The 20,154-nt window shown below is 37.3% G+C and overlaps 2 protein-coding genes and 1 long non-coding RNA gene across 6 annotated transcripts in view; 1 reads left to right on the forward strand and 2 right to left on the reverse strand.

The window, feature by feature from the left end:
* Nucleotides 1–16,013, reverse strand: part of LOC127503791 (uncharacterized) — a 34,064-nt gene extending 18,051 nt beyond the window's left edge. Inside the window, exons 1-4 of one of the 3 annotated variants that reach the window (XR_007927212.1) lie at nucleotides 15,884–16,013; nucleotides 10,815–14,048; nucleotides 8,853–8,941; nucleotides 7,693–7,786 (exon numbers count right to left, since the gene is read on the reverse strand). This is a non-coding gene — a long non-coding RNA (uncharacterized LOC127503791). The remainder of the gene's footprint in view (nucleotides 1–7,692; nucleotides 7,787–8,852; nucleotides 8,942–10,814; nucleotides 14,049–15,883) is intronic. The other 2 variants (XR_007927210.1, XR_007927211.1) reach the window with 2 other exon arrangements.
* Nucleotides 1–20,154, reverse strand: part of rpl35 (ribosomal protein L35) — a 518,047-nt gene that overhangs the window by 483,533 nt on the left and 14,360 nt on the right. The window lies entirely within an intron of this gene.
* The window catches only part of olfm1b (olfactomedin 1b), a 33,776-nt gene continuing 16,810 nt past the window's right edge, over nucleotides 3,189–20,154 (forward strand). Inside the window, exons 1-3 of one of the 2 annotated variants that reach the window (XM_051877845.1) lie at nucleotides 3,189–3,682; nucleotides 17,695–17,844; nucleotides 19,163–19,318. In XM_051877845.1, coding sequence (XP_051733805.1) covers nucleotides 3,617–3,682; nucleotides 17,695–17,844; nucleotides 19,163–19,318 — 372 coding nt within the window. In that variant the 5' untranslated portion in view covers nucleotides 3,189–3,616. Of the gene's footprint in view, nucleotides 3,683–16,106; nucleotides 16,584–17,694; nucleotides 17,845–19,162; nucleotides 19,319–20,154 lie in introns of those variants that run through there. The other variant, XM_051877844.1, reaches the window with a different exon arrangement.

The following is a 20,154-nucleotide window of genomic DNA, read 5'->3' on the forward strand; positions in this document are numbered from 1 at the left end:
TGCTCTAAATGTTAGATTGCATGAATGAAAGGGTGCTTTAATGAATAAGGTAAAAACGTCTAACCGAACCCAACCCTTCTCTGACATGAGGTTGCATTGCAGATGAATTTCACCTGGTCTTTACAAGCAGAAATTCAATCTCTTTGCACCTCCAATTGTGAAACTGATTAAACCTTCACATTAAATCATTGATAATTCATGAGAAAGGTCTATGAACTACACTGAATATGTTACCAGAGCTGCTAATGCAATATAAAGTCTGAAACGGCAATCCGATGCAAGGACAATAGGTTTTTTATCAGTCCACAATGAAACACAATCTTTTTAAAGGAATCCTTGATTATGACTTCACATGTTTAACTTTAATTAGTGTGTAATGTTGCTGTTAGAGCACAAACAACATCTGCAAAGTTACGACGCTCAAAGTTCAATGCAAAGGGAGATATTTTCTTTTACAGAAATCACTTTTTAAGGACTACAACAAGGTAGGGACTACAACGAGCTTCTTACTGGGTTAGTCACATCACAAACCCCAAAATTTACATAAACCCTGCCCCCGAGAACACACAACAAAGGGGGCGAGGCCATGTTGGGCTGCTTTAGAAAAGAGGAAGAGCTGTTGTAGTAGAGTGTTGTTGTCCACAAACGAGGGTCAATTCAACGCTGGATTTGCACGAAAGATTAACATGACGGCACATTTTAGTCGATGAGTTGAATCAACGCCACAGCAACTACATAAATTTATCCACTAACTATTCAGAAACGTCTAGATGCATTCTATAAGTTGTAACTTCTTCCTGAGTCTCTCCATCAGTGTCCGACTCCGGTTTGAACAATGTAAGGCTGAACACCGTTTCTAAAAAAAAAAAAAAAAAAAATCGCCATTTTGGCTGCGTGAGATTGTCCAGCTTTGTTGTTGTTGAGCAACCAAAGCGCGAGCTGTTAAAGCTCCGCCCTCTTCTGGAAAGCAGCCGGGAGCAGCAGCTCATTTGCATTTAAAGGGACACGCACAAAAACTGTGTGTTTTTGCTCACATCCAAATAGGGGCAAATTTGACAAGCTATAATAAATGATCTGTGGGGTATTTTGAGCTGAAACTTCAAATACACATTCTGGGGACACCAGAGACTTATGTTACATCTTGTGAAAAGGGGTCCACTTTAAAAGATACCAGAGTGATATTATAAAGCATACCTGTGGAAGAACTAATCACTGTATTGGAGTATTCAACATAAAATCTTTAAAAGGAACACTTCATAGCATAGTACCATTTGTGGTGACTAACAGAATAATATAGAGACTGGACCAGACTTGATGCAGATTGTCAGACATTGAGAAATTTCAGTGTGCAGCACAGGAGATCATACAGTAGCACCAAATCTTCTACAGTTAACAAGGATGTTATTTTTCATGTGACATGTTCTCAACATCGACATCCGATTCCTCACCTTAAATTTATGCATGCATTCATCACTGGGTATCAATGACATGTTAATTTTCTCATTGCACAACCAATATCAATAGATGATCCAGTGAGCAAGCAGGCGTGTTGCTCAGCAACAAAACCTGAAATAAATGTATCATTCAAATGAATTAATTAGCTGCCAAATGTCTGAATGGTGTCGTCACACTCAATGTTTTGGCAAGAGGTCAACAAACCGCCTCAGGCGAATAAAGTGGATAAGCAGGCTTGTCTAATTGTACTCATTGTGTGAACTTGAAATCAACAGTTTTCACTGATGATAATATACGGTAGGAAGTAAAACTTCCTTTTCACAGAGAGGTGATAATATTGTAAAATGCAGCTACAGAAATCACCCATTGAAGATTAATGGCAAAATTAATCTCTTTGCACAATTTGCGTATACAAAATACATAAATTTACATGTAAATGTGTTTTCTCATGCCATAAATAGATCAATACACATTTTACGCTCTGCGAATCTCTTTGTTGGTGACAAAAACATGAGTTGATTTAGACGTTAGAAAAGCACCTGCTGTTGTTGTTAAGCAGCAATTGTATTAACAAGCACTGACACAAATTTCAAAACCAAACTGAATCATTAATGCTTATACTGAAATCATAAGATGCAGCCTTTGCTTTATTATATTGAACACTGTGCTCCTGATATGAATCATTTTAATATTTAATCATATTTTTAAACACCTCAATATATTATCTACACGGTTGTTAGTCTGAATGTCTTATACAGGCTGAACACATTGCTCGTGGTTTCTGCTGTGGAAAAAAAGACATATAAATTTGCTATAATGGCTTCCACACACCAATCAATAATGCATAGGTCTGGAATAATGCTGCTATTGATAATATAAATCTTCCAAACTTAACTAACCACAACTTACTCCTGTCTCCTCACACATAGAGAGGCCCCAAAGTTATTTGGACATTGTCTGAATGTCATTGCAAAGATGATAAAACATCAATTCAAGTGGCATCTTGACAAATGTTACAGCATCTTTTCTCAGAAATTACTTTAATTTTCTTTATTTTTGCTCAGTGACTTGTAACTTTAGTGTTTGGAACAGTATATCTGATGTTTTATCATTTAAAAACTCAGACTTTGGGGTGTTTGGGGTCAGTACTTTTTTTTGTTTTGTTTTGTTTCTTTCTTTTAAAAAAATAAATAAATAAATAATTATTTTCTATTTTAAAATGTAATTTATTCATGTGATGGCAAAGCTGAATATTCATCATCATTACTCCAGTCTTCAGTGTCACATGATCCTTCTAAAAATCATTCTAATATGCTGATTTGCTGCTCAAGAAACATTTATTATTATTATCAATGTTGAAAGTCGTGCTGCTTAATATTTCTGAGGAAAATGCGAAAAAAAATAAATCAGGATTCTTTGATGTAATAAAAACCTCAACCTAAGACATCCTTGCTAAATATTAATAAATATAAGGATCTTATTCCCATAAACACACCCAAAACCACAAAAGACATCTTAGCAACTGCAGCAATGCCCTGGCAACGACCTGACTTTCTTCAGAAAACATACTTCGTTTGAAATACGTAGGCTTGTATGAATGTATCCTTCATTTTTAATGTCATTTACAGAAAAAAAAAAAAAATATCACAAGTGTAGTCAGACTGTTTTGACGCCGCGCAAGGTTCTACCAATTAGCTCAGTCCCGCTCTTCCTCCTCTCGCGCATCCCCGTTGAATTTCCCACGCGCGCCGCATGTCACATCCGGTTTCAGCACCTCGGACAGCTCGCGCTCGCACTCCCCAATCTTTCTGCCTCACGCAACGAGATACACACAAAGTTTTGGGCTAACCAGACCACCCTGCGTGACGCTAAACCTCCAGAGCCGCTAATCTAACGGGGACAGGAGTCGACGGGAGGCAGAAAGACACACGGGAGAAAACGGGAGGCGCGAGACGACGCTCCGCGCGCGAGATGCCCAGAGACGGCTGCGCGAGACCGAGTTCTGTTTCTCTGTCATTCTGTTGCTGAGAAGAGAGAGAAAGAGAGAGAAGCGAGAGACCGGGGACAGAGGAGCGAGGAGAGAGCATCAACGAGCGGGTCTTAACGAGGCACCGGACCGGATCTGCATGCGAGAGCGAGTCCGAGCGAGCGGAGGCGCGAGATGCAGCGCGTGAACAAGCTCTTGAGTCTCATCGTGCTGGTGCTGATGGGCACGGAACTCACGCAAGTAGGTCTATCGCCATCTTTACCTCCCACACACACACACACACACGCACGCACGCACACACACACACACACACACACACACACACACATCGAACACAGATCAGGCTGCGGTGAATTAGCCAGATAACTGGGAAAAGGAGATTAATTGACGGGATTACAAGCAGAGAGATATGAAGAGTCCACGGTTATACTTATTACAGCTCACAGCAAACATAAGAAACAATCTGCACGCGACCAAGTTGCAAGGAAAGCGCACGATTTACATATTTGTGCCTCATGAATGAAAGGAAACATTCATTGTCACATACATTAGGATTCATGTTACAGTATATTTAATCCTCATGTACTGTTGAGACTGACAATGTATTCTTTGTTTTGGGACACACATACAGCACTGTATGTGTAAAAATAACAATAATGAAAGCTTTTAATATGTTCTTCTAATATCCAGCATATATTATCCAAAATTAAACATGCATTTTTCAGAAGTGTGACCAGAATGATATCTAGTACAGTCACGTTGCTTTTGTTTGGGGTCAGTTCAACCATGAAAAATACACATTGCAGAAAAACACAAAATAAATCTAGCAGAAATGTATCTCTAGAGAGGATCTTATGTTGTATTTCATTGCATGTATTCATATTTTATACCTGGGGTCTCTGAGACCCTAAAGGATGTTTTAAGTGTGTTATCACAAGTTAACACATAACTCGTACAAGCCATGAGGTAAATGCTGGGTTTTTTCAACCCAAATTTGTGTTAAATATGGACAAACCCAGTCATTGGGTTAAAAAATTAATTTAAAAATTTAACCCAACATTTGGGTTTGTCCATTTTTGACCCAAATTTGGGTTAAAAACCCCAGCATATTTTAGATTGTATGTTTTTGAGCTACACTGTAAGAAATAATTTTCATGATTTGTTATCATAACATTTTTTCTTTTGTCAAATCAACTTAGAAAATTAATGTAGTTCAGATAACATAATATTTTGAGTTTCTGTTGATTAAACCAATCGCCTTCATTGTATTAACTCAAATTTTTTAATTTCAATGAACTCAAAATTGTAAGGCAAGCAGGTAACATACTTTTTAAGTTAAGTTAAACCAACAATTCATTTTTACAGTGTATTAAAGGCCTTGGGAGACTGCAAACAAAACTTGAGAACTACGTAATATTAACACACTTCATGTAATTATTTTGTGGAGTTTTAATTGCATATTGTTATTGTTAACACCACAATAATTACATGAAAGAGTTAATTTGAAAAAGTGTACATAGGGCATAATTATGATTATCTCACAAAAAGAGGGGGAATGAATATATACATTTTTCAAATTGGGGCAAACACTTTTCATAATGGTTTCTATATAACTTAGGATAGATGCTATATTTAATTTTACATTAATGAAAAGATGTAATAGTAGATTAATGGGTTAAACTGTACCTCTTCCTTGATTTTAATTGTTCACTGAAATAAAACACACAACATGTGTTGTGAAAATGAAACATGCCTAATCTATTGTAAGTGTCCCTCATTTTCATTTAAGTCAAATTAAATATGGCATCTTCCCTGGTGTATGCCCTGTTAAAATGGACACTAATATGGCAAAGTGTTACAAAAAGAAACTGGAGCTTTGCACTAGAGAATTCGAGAGCATTTGGCTGCTCTTACTAACATTCCCCAGTGCGCAGTGTTCTTGGCTTCTACATATGCAAACAGTGCTCTTCACGCTTCAGTTATTACTTTAACCAGCGTCTCAGTGTAGCATGTATTTTCATATTGATCAGAAAGGATGAGCATGTGAACCGTACAGCCTGTGTAAATGTTGCATTAGGCTCGCAGCGGGGCAGCATGCTTACTCGGCATGTGCGCGCAAGTAAATCTCAAACTGACTCTGCCAAACCCATCAATTACCGCCGCGTGTCTCGGTCATCTTCTCATCTCAGAGATTTACGGCCCATTGAATCTGTGACAATTTGGCATTTTCCTTAGCTTTACCCGGGTTTAGAGAAGAAGACCTCGCACAAAAACATATACAGTACACATACACACGAGTGTTTTTAAGAACAATACAGTGAATGTAACTCTTTTCGAGTCTTGAAAGACACATCATATAAAATAATTTTGGTCACACTTTAGTTTAGGGTCCAATTGTTACCCTGGACCACAAAACCAGTCATAATTTTTTGAAATTGAGATTTATACATCATCTGAAAGCTGAATAATTAAGCTATCCATTGATGTATGTTTAGTTAGGACAATATTTGGTCGAGATACAACTATTTGAAAATCTGGAATCTGAGGGTGCAAAAAAATCAAAATATTGAGAAAATCACTTTTAAGTCTTTAGCAATGCATATCCACTCACAAAAATAATTTTTTGATATATTTACGGTAAGAAATTTACAAAATATCTTCATGGAACATGATCTTTACTTAATATCCTAATGATTTTTGGCATAAAAGAAAAATCGATAATTTTGACCCATACAATGTATTGTTGGCAATTGCTACAAATATACCTGTGCGACTTATTAACTATGACTTTTGCCTCAATAAACTCTAATTACTGCTTATTAATAGTAATTGAGGATTAAGGGATGTAGAATAAGGTCATGCTGAATAAAGCATTAATATGGGCTTTATAAGTACTAATAAACAGCTAGTATCCTAGTAATATGTATGCTAATAAGCAGCTAGTTAATAGTGAGAATTGGACCCTAAACTAAAGTATTACCATAATTTCATATCCAAAACTCTTTCCCATAGCTACACAAGGAAACATAGTGTTTCCTCAGAGTAAAACGGCATTCTGGGATTTACTTTGGCTCTGCTGTCAGTGTTAAATTAAACACATGAAGTACCTTAGGAGCACAGGTGTGAGCAAATGCATGCCGGGACTTATGCTTGTCTTATAAATGCAGTGATCTAGTTTCAAACTCTCAGGAAATTGTCATGGTTTAATAATTGCGCTGTGGAAATTGAACTGGCTTTCAGTTTGTTTATGAGTGTTTGTATGTGTATGGGAGTTATTTTTCTGTATTGTACCGGCCTACACACTTATTAATGGACATAACCCTAACACTCTTAAAAAATAAAGGTTCCAATTAGAAAGAAAAATAGAGTCTAATGTCAAAGGAGAATCTGTGTGGGTTCCTCAAAGAGCTTTTTATCCTCTATCTGTGTAGTGGTGCTTTAATGGACCACGCATTAATACGATTATATTGAATATAGAGACTTCAAGATCTTTTTGGATTTTAAAGAACCATAATAAGAACTCAAAAAACCTATTGAGAGAAAAGTTGAACACCTGAAGAACCTTTATTTTTAAGAGCCTAAAGAACACATCCTAACTATTAGCACTGATTACAGAACACCATCTTCAAAACATATCTTTAACACCACTTGCAGAACACACATCTAAACACCCACAAACACATGCACCATTCATAAAACACGACTCACTGAAATAACTTCTCCTTAAATGTAAATACCTCTCATAAAATGCCTCTAAACATGCAGCAATGCTTAAACACTAACAGCTGCTGAACCTAAACACCTCTCAAGTACACCTACTAAACACCACCCACCCAAAATACCACTTAATACACACCACCCACAAAACATCTACTTAATGGAAACACAATGCTGAACACCTACTAAACACCACTCACTAAACACCACTAATAAAAAAAAAGCCCATTACACCACCCACAGAACAGCTGAAGAATCTCATAGTATACTACAGATTTCCCACCACTATCTGTTCACCCACTGAACTAGTTCTCAAACTGAAACAGTTTGACAGAATGAGGTCTAAAGTGATCTCATTTTAAACGACAGTAACATAATTTAGGTCAGAAAGCAAGTTGGAACATCATATTTCCCCTGTCCAAGTAATGCGCCAACCATCGATTGGATTCAAATTGATCCAACCAGCAGTTTTTCTAGAGGGCCTAATATATCTAAAAACATACTGTATAAAAGCATTGAGTAGGTAATATTACCCTCATTGTTTGATCACCACTGATTGGAGGACGTTGAGTTTGTTTGACAGGAATTTTCAGGCAAATGCAGGAAGAAGCATCAAGCTTCAAAGTCCTAGGAGACATATGACAAAAGAATTGCACTTATTTCTAATAAACTAGCTCTTTATTTATGTGTTAGATATGTTCCGCCCAAAATGTCCTGTTTTAAATCAAAATACGTCAACACAGGAAAAGCAAAATACACCTGTCATGGTGATTTCGCAGTCTCTAGTAAACCAGACAAAACTGCAACTAAACTTGACAGCCAGTGATCATCAAATTTTTTTGTTGTACAGAAAATGTTCTAATGTAAGGAGTCGCGGACATGACATGCAGGAAAAAAATAGTAGGCTAAATTGTGGGCACGATTTATTAATTCGTTCCCCCGATTTACTAAAACGTGCACACGATTTATATTTCATTCCCTCGATTTACTAAAACGTGCGCACAATTTACTATTTTGTTCCCTCGATTTATAAATCATGCACATGATTTATAAATCGAGGGAACGTAATAGTAAATCGTGCGCACGATTTAGTAAATCGAGCTAACGAATTAGTAAATCGTGTGCACGATTTAATTTTTTTCTTGCATGTCATGTGCGGGGCTCCGTACTTATGACATGATGAGATGGTGATAGAAACTTTTAAAGTAACTGACGTGCAACGACTGATTTATGCCAACTTTCTTTTAGCCTACAATAACTGTAGGTTACTAATGAATAAATAAATAAAGATGTATTTTTATTTATTTATTTAAACTTTATTTAATTTAAATTTATATCTCATATAATTTTTGTTATATATTGTGTATGTCAAATGTCTATATATATATATATGGATTTTTTTTTCTTGCATTAACCACTTAGCTCATAACTCTGACATGGCACGTGTTCCCTGTTCAGTGGGCCTGATGCTCCTGGTCCCAGTGGTGCTTATGCTGTCTTTTCAATTTGTGTTAATGTCCTAATCGTATTTCAGTATGTAGCCCAAGTCCAAATGTAGAATCCATTCAAACTTCCATTAACGAGAGAGAGAGAGAGAGAGAGAGAGAGAGAGAGAGAGAAATAGATAATGTATCCACATTCTAAATGCTTAGCTCCCCCAGCTATAGAATGGATGAGATTAGTTCTTGATTACCACGGTACAGATACGTGTCTTCTATGGTCTTATCACCTTCATGGAGATAAAGGTCATCATTATGGTCTCACTGAAGAGAATCATCTAGCCTGTGGATAAGAAGAATTATCATATTAGTAATGGTTCTGCCTTTAATCGATTGTGTCTGGTTTGGAGTATGAAAAGGAGATAAAAGGAAAGCGTGTGTGCATTTAAAAGGAAACACAAGCTGTTGTTTATATGATGGCATTTCACCACCCCTGACACTCATTGTTTCTCTCTAACAATCCATAAATCACACACGCACACACACACACACTCTTCTTGAAATCTCCAATCGATCACTAGACAGACAATCAATCATCAGCACGCACTCAATCTTTATACTTGTGTTGTCCATTATATAATTCTGTAGCATCTGAACTGCGAAAGGGCAAGTGTGTGTGTTCACTGTTTTAGAAAAAGAGATGCATAAGGACCGGTTCACACAGAACATGTTTTTCTATTCCACTGCGCTACTTTTTTTATATAAACATGCGTTTACTGCACTTTGAGTATCTCTTTTTTTTGCTGTGGAGATGAATGATTTGGAAAGGTGTGCTTTAGCAATCAGAAATATGATTTTGCTATGAATGAGTATATAGAGAGTCTTGTAGACACATGGATAGGCTGTTTACTAAGAAACCACCTCGCAACCACCTAGAATACTATAGTGAGTCAGAAAATCTTAGCAACCACATAGAAATACATCAGCAAATGGCCAAAACAACCAAGCATCTGAAAAGTAATACACTAACAACCATTCAAAACACCCTAGAAACACACTAAAAATCACTAAGTACACTTTAGCAGCATAGCAATAACCCTGGCAGCCATCCAAAACAACATAGCAATCAAATACCAACACACTATACACTAACATCCATTCAGAACACCCTACGGTATTATATATAATTTGCAGGCATCAGGGATATTGAAATTGCTTTTGAATGCACGCTCGCGTTTTACTTTCGCTTTCTAATTCGCAAGCACGCGTACTCTGTGTATAGGGAGCGACGGTACTGACCACACATTTTACAAGATAAGATAGGGTAGAGTGGGGTAAAATGCCCCCTACTATTTTCCCAAAAAAACCACTAGATAAAGTCAAAATACACTTTTGTTGTTGCTATGGACTAGGTTGATGAGGAAGTATTCATGGTGAAGCTTATACTGGCAACGTACCTGAGAGAAAACGGATATCATTGTGATATCATTTTTAACAGTAAGGAAAAATGGTGTTTTAAAGCTTGTTGTTTTGCAGAACATTACAGTTATATATGATATGATAATAGTAAGGCCTGTATAACATGTTATTTAAGGAAAATATAATTATATTTTCAGAATGACATTTTTTTTTTCAAACGCAGTCTGTGGGGTAAAACGCCCCATCATAATTACTCTAGTTACAATGTTCTGAACATCACATCCTTTGTTTTTCCATCAAATGTAATTTAACTAGGTGGTTGAATAAAAATATTTGGACTTTATATTTAAAAATTACCTCAAGTTAGCACCAGCTAATTAGTTAGCTAGCCAGTTAGCATCAGTTAACAATAATTTTCAAATAGGCTGGTTTTCAGCATGGTTCATTAATAAATATTCTCATTTATCTACTGTTGTTTTAGCTTGTCTTTTTAAATTTAAGCTAAAACTACTTATACTCTGATTTTGGTGTAAATGTATAAAACAAACTGCGTTGTCAGAGTGGGGCCATTTTGCCCCACCCTGGAGTGCATTTTACCCCACCTGTGGGGCAAAACGCCCCCCCACGGTACAAATGTAATTTTTGTTAAAAATCCAATAACATGAAACTCTGGACATTTTTCATACTTGGTTTACAATGTATGTCATTGTCACTGAAAACTAGGATATCTATTCTAGACACATTTAACTTTTGCTTCACAGAAAAAGTTAAATTGGGGCGTTTTCCCCCTACTCTACCCTGTTTGTCAATGATCTGTTGTGCACCAAACGGCACCCGCCATCGTCCTGTCAGTCATCTCTTCTTACTCTCATCACATGATTGTCTCCTGCTGCACGTGTTGTATGGAGCAGAGCAGACACTTTCAGTTTATAATTGCAGCATCCATTGTCCAACTGAAGTAAATGGTTTTTTACTTTTATAAAAAAGCAAAACGACAGTGGGGGCAGTGCTGCGGTGGGAAAGTAATGTAATCGGGCATTGCAACACCCTGGCAACCACCCAAAACACCCCTTAATCTTGCCTGTGAATTTTGCATAGTCAAACACCACTCATTTTTTCTTTTAAGAAAATCTACCATCTGTTCACACACAGCACCAAGATATATATATTTTTTTAAATCACAAAATAAATCCCTATGTTTTGAAGCAGTAATATTTCAGCTGCAGACGGATATTCTATAAACTACCACTGAAAACAGCAGGAAGAACAGACTGCTTGGAGAACGCAGTGGAAATGCAGGGGAAGGGGAGAGTAAATGTTCAAACAGCAGGGCTCCGTTCCAAACACCTCTGCAGTACCACGGGCACCAGGGCCCAGAGTCAGGCCGAGCATTTGAAGTTTCTGCAGAAGAAAACTTCTGAAAACACGGACTTCTCCTCCTCCTCCTCCTCCTCCTCTCTACACACTGCAGAACCGTTAGGGAGGTATCCAGCACTCTTGTAGAGACCGATTGATAAATCACTTATATCATGTTGGACTATTTTTTTTACACGCAGCCTGAAGCTGAAGGCTTTACTGTAGACCATTATAGATGAGTTACTGCTGCCACAGTATCCTTCTGTCCAACAGCTCAGATGGCTTCTGCTGGTACACTCTGAACCAACCACCATCTAGCGCTCCTGATCTACAGTACAGGATATTATCGTTTTGCTGGGGGCTGCAGAAATCGCACAGCCTACACATGAATTATTAAAGATGATAAAAGGAACAGTGTTAAAGGGAATCCCAATTTGAGATTACGGTTTTGCTTCTTTCTCATTGATGAAAGTAAAATTGATTGCTGTTGCCTTAGAGAACAGAGCTATAAAACATTCATATTGGACGTTTACTGCAGATCTTGTTTCGGAATTAATAGCAATATGTACCTGACCCAAACAGACGAGTGTTTTGTAAAACTAATCCATGTATTTGTGCAGAACATACAGATTAAGGAAGCTGTTCACCCACAGATAAAAAAAAACGATGTACTCACCTTCATGTCGTTCCAAACCCTTATGAATAACTTCTTTTGTTAAACAAGAAAGCAGATGTTTGGCAGAACGTTTACGCTGCTCATTTCCAATGAAACTGAATGTCAACGGATGCTGTCAAGTTTCAAATATGACAAAAAATAACAACATGAGGGTGAGTAAATAATGATATAATTAATTTTCATTTTTGGACGAACTATCCCTTTAAAGGGGTAGTTGATTATGATTTCACTTTTTTAACTTTAGTGTGTAATGTTGCTGTTAGAGCACAAACAACATCTGCAAAGTTACACACTCAAAGTTCAATGCAATGGGAGATATTTTCTTTTAAAGAATTCGCTGTTTAAGGACTACAACAAACGGCTGGTAGGGACTACAATGAGCTTCTTCCCATGTTAGTGACATCAATAACCCTAAAATTTACATAAACCCTGCCCCTGAGAACACACAACAAAGGGAACGAGGCCATGTTGGGCTGCTTTAGAGAAGAGGAAGAGTTGTTGTAGTAGAGTGTTGTTACCATGCCGTCATTTTACGCCGGACTGCTTCACAAACAAGGGTCAATTCAACACTGGATTTGCACAAAATGACGGCACATGCTAGTCGATGAGTTGAATCAACTCCACAGCAACTACATAAATTTATCCACTAACTGTTCAGAAACATCCAGTTTCATTCTAAAAGTTGTAACTTTTTCCTGAGTCTCTCCATCAGTGTCGACTCCGGTTTGAACAATGTAAGGCTGAACACTGTTATCGAAAATCCTCATTTTTGCTGCGTGAGATTGTCTAGCTTTGTTGTTGTTGAGCAACCGAAGCGCAAGCTGTTAAAGCTCCGCCCTCTTCTGGAAAGGGGGCCGGAACAAGCAGCTCATTTGCATTTAAAGGGACACACAAAAAACAGCGTGTTTTTGCTCACACCCAAATAGAGGCCAATTTGACAAGCTATAATAACTGATCTGTGGGGTATTTTGAGCTGAAACTCTACAGACACATTCTGGGGACACCAGAGACTTGTAAAAGGGGCATTATAAGTCCCCTTTAAGGTTTAGCTTTAACCTCATTGGTCAGGGTTAAATGTTAAAACTATCCATTTGATCAATTCCCTGCTTAATACCACAAGCACAATTAATTTGATGTCTTAACTTCATAAAACCACTCATATTTCTATATAATAAAAAAAAACATGTGTTGTCTTTTATATTCTAGTGTTAATGTGCAGAGAGAAATAGCCAATAAACCCAATTAAATTCCTGATGTTAAATAAATGAATCAACATAGACATTTGGCATTACGTTTGATTGTTTGATTCATTAGCCAAAAAATTGCTTAATTGAAAAGTGTTTATTTAGCACAGTTTTGTAATTAAAAAACTGTCAGCTTTTATCAAGAGCCAGAAAGAAACCTAGGTTCGAAATAAGTATTTAATTAACATGGACAGGTTCACAAAGTTTACAGAGAACTAATGAGACCAAATGTTACATCAAATATGAAAAACAACCTCCCAAAGGCGCTAATTTGTAGATAAGTGTATATAAGTCCAAGGCTGTGACACAAGGTCAGTTAAACATTGAGAGCGTTCTAGTAGTCTATGTGCGGTGGATATGTTGCTCATTAATCTGAAATAAAAAACAAGCCAATGTGATTCAAGTTGCATTGTTCATTGGCACACACACAGAGAGATCCCAAGGCCAAACAAATTCAAGCCCAGAGTGATTTGTGCTGAAGTGACCTTCTGTTTCTATGGCTCTATTATTCATTCACTCCATCTCTTTTATGTCTCTCTCCATCTCCTCTCACACAAAATGCAACCAGTGTGGTAACCACATTATCTACAAGGATGTCATGTCCAGAAGATATTTAACTGTCATCAATTACTCACCTTTGTGTTGCTCCAAACCTCTGGTTTCTTTCATGGAGCACCAAAGTAGATGTTTAGCAGAATAGCTGAGCTGCTCACTTCCGTACAATTAAAGCAGATGGGGACTTGGACTGTTGAGCTCTGAAAAAAATGAGAATAAAACATTATAAAAGTAGTCCATTCAACTATTCAGCCTGAAATTTCAAACTTGCCTGACAACAATGGGCACCATTCAATTTCATTTTAAGGAAAAGGACACCTTGGACATTCTGTTAAAAATAACTCTTTTTGTGTTCTACGGGAAACCGGAAATCATACAGGTGAGACTGAATAAATAATGGCAGAACTAGTCCTTTAAGGCCAGTACAGAAAGATCAGATCATTGTTGATCCACAAACAAACAAATATGTGTGTGTGTGTGTGTGTGTGTGTGTGTGTGTGTAAAATAGACAGTGACAGGCCCGGAAAGAATATCTGCCCTAGATTCAATGTTTTAGATGTTTTCTGTGTGATGTTTTATTAAAGTGAGGTTGGATATGCTGACAGAGACACAACTGGATGCCTGACACTCCCTGAATCTCTCTCAGCCTCTCTCTCTCTCTCTCTCTCTCTCTCTCTCTCTCAAAGGTCAGTCTGTGGAAAGTGCAGTACCTTTGACATATTCATGTTTTTATCCAAAAAAAAAACAACTTATTTATTAAACAACTGAGAATGTATATTAAAAAAAATAAAAGACAAAGAAGATATGAATACATTTTATAACTGCGAACACTATCCTATAAACTATAACTGTATTCTCAAGACAATTGATAGGTTGTCACGTGCTGTATGTGATATATTTTGTCATTTTAAACTCAATTTATGCTATCTTCTACATTGTTCAGCAATACTTGTTTCATATTTCAAAGAAGAAAAAAAAAACATTCTTAAATCCGTTTTAAACAGGTTCCCGTTGTGACAGTAGTTTGACTAAATTCCCAACTGCAGGGGGAATAAAGTTCAACATACAACATGAACTGCATCTCTTTTCCTGCAAAACAGTGAAAAATATTCAAAAGATTTTATGTGCAGCCTAACTTACTTACATACACCCACAAACACACAAAAACTTTTTTTTTTAAAGTAATAAGAAAGAAATAAAACTACCCAGCGAAATATTCACTGGAGTAAGAAGTGTGACAAACAGTCCCGGTCTCCCCAGTTTATTTATATTATTTGGTTATTTAAGGTATCAGGATTCGTGCACATCTAACTATGACGCGTTTTGCACCTCTTACTGTGTCACGACTACTCACTGGCATGTCTAGGTCTGTGAATAATAGGTGTTAACCAAGTGATGCATGAGACCGCACACTACTCGTTCTGTCATGCTGCCAGATTGTAGTCGGTGTAATTGCACCACAGTACCGCCGATCACGACACGGGGGCGCTAGAGTCATTCTAATGCAAACTGAGTAAATGCACTTTGGGCACTGAATGTGTAGGGATTCGTTTTCGGGATTCTCTGTCTTTTTATAGTCTATATTTCAGTTTTCACCAACAATCCATCTACGCATGTGCATGTCAGATATTATGTTTAAGGCTGCAATAAAGATATTCCAACCACATATGCCCCCTATGTTTCCCTTTATTTCCCAGTCGTTTAATATATACCTCTGATGTCTCGTGACACATCTTGTGAGTTCTTTGCTATATTTCTGAAAAACACTGATGTAAGTGATTTATGCAGGGTGCTTTTTAAAATAACCCTTCAGCTGTCTGTTTAAATTCAAATTCTTTTCAGTAGCCACAAGTGACATTACAAGTTTTGTTTAAAACAATAGTTTAATCGCGAAAAGAACCTTGTGCCGCGAAAACTAGGCTACTGACAGAAAATTTGACGCCCCTGAATGTCTGTATAATTTGCACACTGGTAGTGACAGTTAATATGGGAATAGTAAGAGGGAGAGCGCGGAAGAAATGTGATCATTACTCACTCACGCTGACCTGGAATGGGGCGTGACATTGGGATTTTTCGTTTACAACCTTCCTGGCGCGTGGCTATGACAATATCGGGCCATTAACTCGATCCGTTGTCAAGTGCAAATCCCTGGTGGAGAGTCTCGTGCCCACAGGGGCTCTTCGCGCTCTCCTTATATAGGAGCGCGTGGCGCCGCCTCCTTTCTCATCCACGGAGAGCAGTCGGCGTGTGCAGTTGTAATCCATCCAGAGTAATTCACTTGCGTTGGGAAGGCGGACCAATAAGGGCGTGAACGCACACAAAAGAGGCTTGGATAACAGAAAAGGCACCAGACGGGACCAGCGCGGAGACGAGGGTCACCACTGCTCGGTTTTCATCACTTTAACCACACCGGATTCAACCAACGGCATACATCAAGATGAGCACCCTGAGACCGTCCGAACCGGGACCGTTAGAGGAGATGATGCGGATGATGGTGATGCACGAGGCGCTCACGGGCAGCGATGCTCGCCGTTACGGTTCCCCGGTGGCTTGTGTAGAATGAGAGTTTGGGTCAGTGCGCAGAGATGTCCGTGCCTTTGCTGAAGATCGGTGTGGTGCTCAGCACCATGGCCATGATCACCAACTGGATGTCCCAGACTCTGCCATCACTGGTGGGGCTCAACACCACCAAACTGACCGCGGCGCAGGGCGGCTATCCGGACCGGAGTATAGGAGTAAGTGCCGGGTTATTTTCCCTGAAAATTCAAATGAAAAGTTCAGACATTAAGCATTTAACATGTAAAAAAAATCCATTCGCGCATATAGCAGCGCGATGCAACTCCGCGTTTTTGTAAGGGGCGTTCACACGGGGGCGTTATTCTTTTGCATTATGTAGCCTACTATACTTTTATTTTAATTTCCGAATGCAGGAACGCGTCTCGCCTCCTTGCGCGTTCTTTCTCGTTTTCAGAAAGTGGCGTTCACAGACACGCTGCTTGTGATGTCGTGGAATTTCGAACGCTTAGCTCATTAATATTAAAATTTGTAATGTTTTCGCTTTGAATATGAGCGTTCTAATTTGCCCTAACAAAACTTTTTTATTTTAATGAACCAGAACTGCTGCTATAGGCTATGTCAGTGAATATCAGGAGCATGTTTGCGATTTCACTAGAATGAGATACAGAAAATACCATTCAGTGAGTTAAATATGTCTTAAGATACGGTTTAAAAAGTCAAACTTGACACAGCGTCTTATGTCTCGAGCGAACGTGTCTTGTGTGGGCACATTCTTGAGTTCCAAAACAGAACAACTGAATGAAACAAAGTAGTAACATTTAAAAACAAATGTAACGCACTTGTGTAGTTCTTCCACAGTCATTTTCACTTTCACAGTTGTAAGTGGACAAAAACTTGTATACAAATATAACATGAAAAGACTGCAAAGCAGCTGGAATCAAAGTGTTTGCAGTGTGGTAACATTCCATAAGTACACCATTGGTTTGGAGATTTAGGGCTCTTTGGACCTGCACCAGCGGATGTTCGTCAATCCTCCATCTGTTCATCACTCTCACTATCTCCAGACTGACTGTGATTGGATGTAACTCAACAGCAGTTTTGTGTGCGTGAATGAGACTGATGTTTGTCTTCCTGGTAGTAAATGCAATGCTGCTGCATTCTGATTGGTGGGTGGGGATATGGGCGTGGTCTGAACAGATGGGGTTTTATGTAATCTTGTGTCAAGTGTTTGTAATGCCAATGAGTATGGGATTATAAATGAGACTATGAACTTTAGATGTTGTAATACTTGGTAAGATCACCCTTCTCGTTCTCTCCGCTCTCTCACAGGTTTTACCCGCTAACCCAGAGGAGTCCTGGCAGGTGTACAGCTCGGCTCAGGACAGCGAGGGCAGGTGTGTGTGTACGGTCGTTGCACCTCAGCAGACCATGTGCTCGAGAGACGCCCGCACCAAACAACTCCGCCAGCTACTGGAGAAGGTGACCTCCCGACCCATAATGCTCTGCTGGTTTGCCCTTGGGCATCACATTACCTTAAACGCAAAGTTGCCACAGACACCGAATCTATGACAACCAGAGTTTTCCTCCAGAGATCAAAGTGACCTAGAGGCATGAGTGTAATCTCGCAGACAACAGTATCATTCACAAACACACAGAGTTAATGAGTTCCACTGGAACACGACTGGCGCAGAGGCAAACAGCCTTTCCTCAGAAAGACAATGATGCAACTCCTCGGACACATCAAATCATTAGCAGACTTGGAATAGATACAGAACTCGCTAGTTTTCTGAAGGTCACGAGATTCATTATTTATAGATGATTTTAGAGTAGTTATTTTTAGACATTTCTTATATATATAGCGGTAACATTAATAACAATAATTTTACAAAATTGAATTTATTTTTGATGACAAATTACAAATTGTTGAAAAGAATATTCTATCAAAACTATATATATATATATATATTTAAAATTTTTTCAAAATGTTGGGTATATATATATATATATACCCAACATTTTGAAAAAATTGTAAAAAAAAATGTTAGATATATACAGTATAAAGCAGTAACAATATATATATAGCCATACCAATAATGAATATGTATTTTGTAAAATATATTAATTATATATAAAGCATTACATATATATATATATATATATATATATATATATATATATATATATATATATACACACAGTACAAATAACATTAATAACAATAATTTTACAAAATTGAATTTTATGAAAATGTTATTTTTGATGACAAATTACCAGTTAATAAAAAATATATTTTGCCATAAAATAAAAAGAATATTCTGTCATCAAAAAAATAAAAAAATAATACATATACATACAGTATTTTTGAAAAAAGAAATCATAATAAATCATAATAAATATATTGAATAAATATAAAGCTATATATATTAATAACAATAATAACAATAATTTTACAAAATTTAATTTTATGAAAATGTTCTTTTTGACAAAAGCACCAATGATTAAAAATAATATTCTGCCATAAAATATATATATAAAAATCAATATTTTTGAAACAAATCATAATAAATATATTAAATATAAAAAGCAGTAACATATATATATATATATATATATATATATATATATATATTCATAGCAATACCAATAATGAATATGAATTAAATGAATATGAATTAAGCAATAAATATATTGAATATATATATATATATATATATATTACAATTTCAACATTTTTAATAAATATAATTTTGCATTATATCTCTGATACCTGTGTGTGTGTGTGTGTGTGTGTGTGTAGGTGCAAAACATGACGCAATCAATCCAAGTATTGGACCAGCGGACCCAGAGGGACCTGCAGTATGTGGTGAAGATGGAAGATCAACTCCGAGGCCTGGAGACCAAATTCAAACAGGTGGAAGAGAACCACAAACAAAACATCGCCAAGCAATACAAGGTAAACACACAATTATATGCAAGAACTGCACACACTTCACATGAATCCACACATCAGACCGTATGGATACAGCGCGCACACACTAGAGCACTACAGACTGCATGCACACCTATAAATGCCTGTGCGAATTTTGTGAAATGTGCAGACCTCGATCCAAATAATTAGTGAACTTTTGTGCAAATGTAATATGCAAATGCACTGTTAGTGCAAAACTGTAAAGATTCAGGGTTTTTTACATTTAAAAAAATGTAATTAAATGAGTAATTATAATAAAGAATAAAAAGTTAAACAAGTAAAAATTACGTAAAAAATCAAAATATTAAACATTAATAAAGGATCTGCACATTTCAGTTCCTATAATGTACCATAATCCCGTGACACACACTTTGCATGCTACGTGACACATGCATGGAATGTAATATTGTTTGCACTCTAACACAAGCGTGCTTGTGCGAGTACATGAGCGTGTGCGTGTGTGACTGTGAGAGCACGTGAATGTGTTAGATAGGTTAGCGAGTTAGCTCCCTGTGCTGAGTGTGTTGTTTCTTGCTTGCAGGGCTAACTATAAAGACATGATAGGAGAGCCAGAGGCCAGAAGAGGCAGGTCTAACCCACGATTGGCTGAAGTGGGCGTCAATCATGCTGTTTATGTCACGATTCTCATATTCTATACGACATTAGCTGTAAGAAACACTCCTCCCCCTCCCTTATCCAACCACCAATCAGATCTCCTCCTGCATGCTACCTTAAAGAATTGTTACGTTTTATTTATATGATCTACATTATTTAGTTTCATTGATATATTGCTATTATTATTATTACTACTACTACTACCA

Source organism: Ctenopharyngodon idella, chromosome 21, assembly GCF_019924925.1.
Source record: "Ctenopharyngodon idella isolate HZGC_01 chromosome 21, HZGC01, whole genome shotgun sequence".
NCBI classification, from domain to species: Eukaryota; Metazoa; Chordata; class Actinopteri; order Cypriniformes; family Xenocyprididae; genus Ctenopharyngodon; species Ctenopharyngodon idella.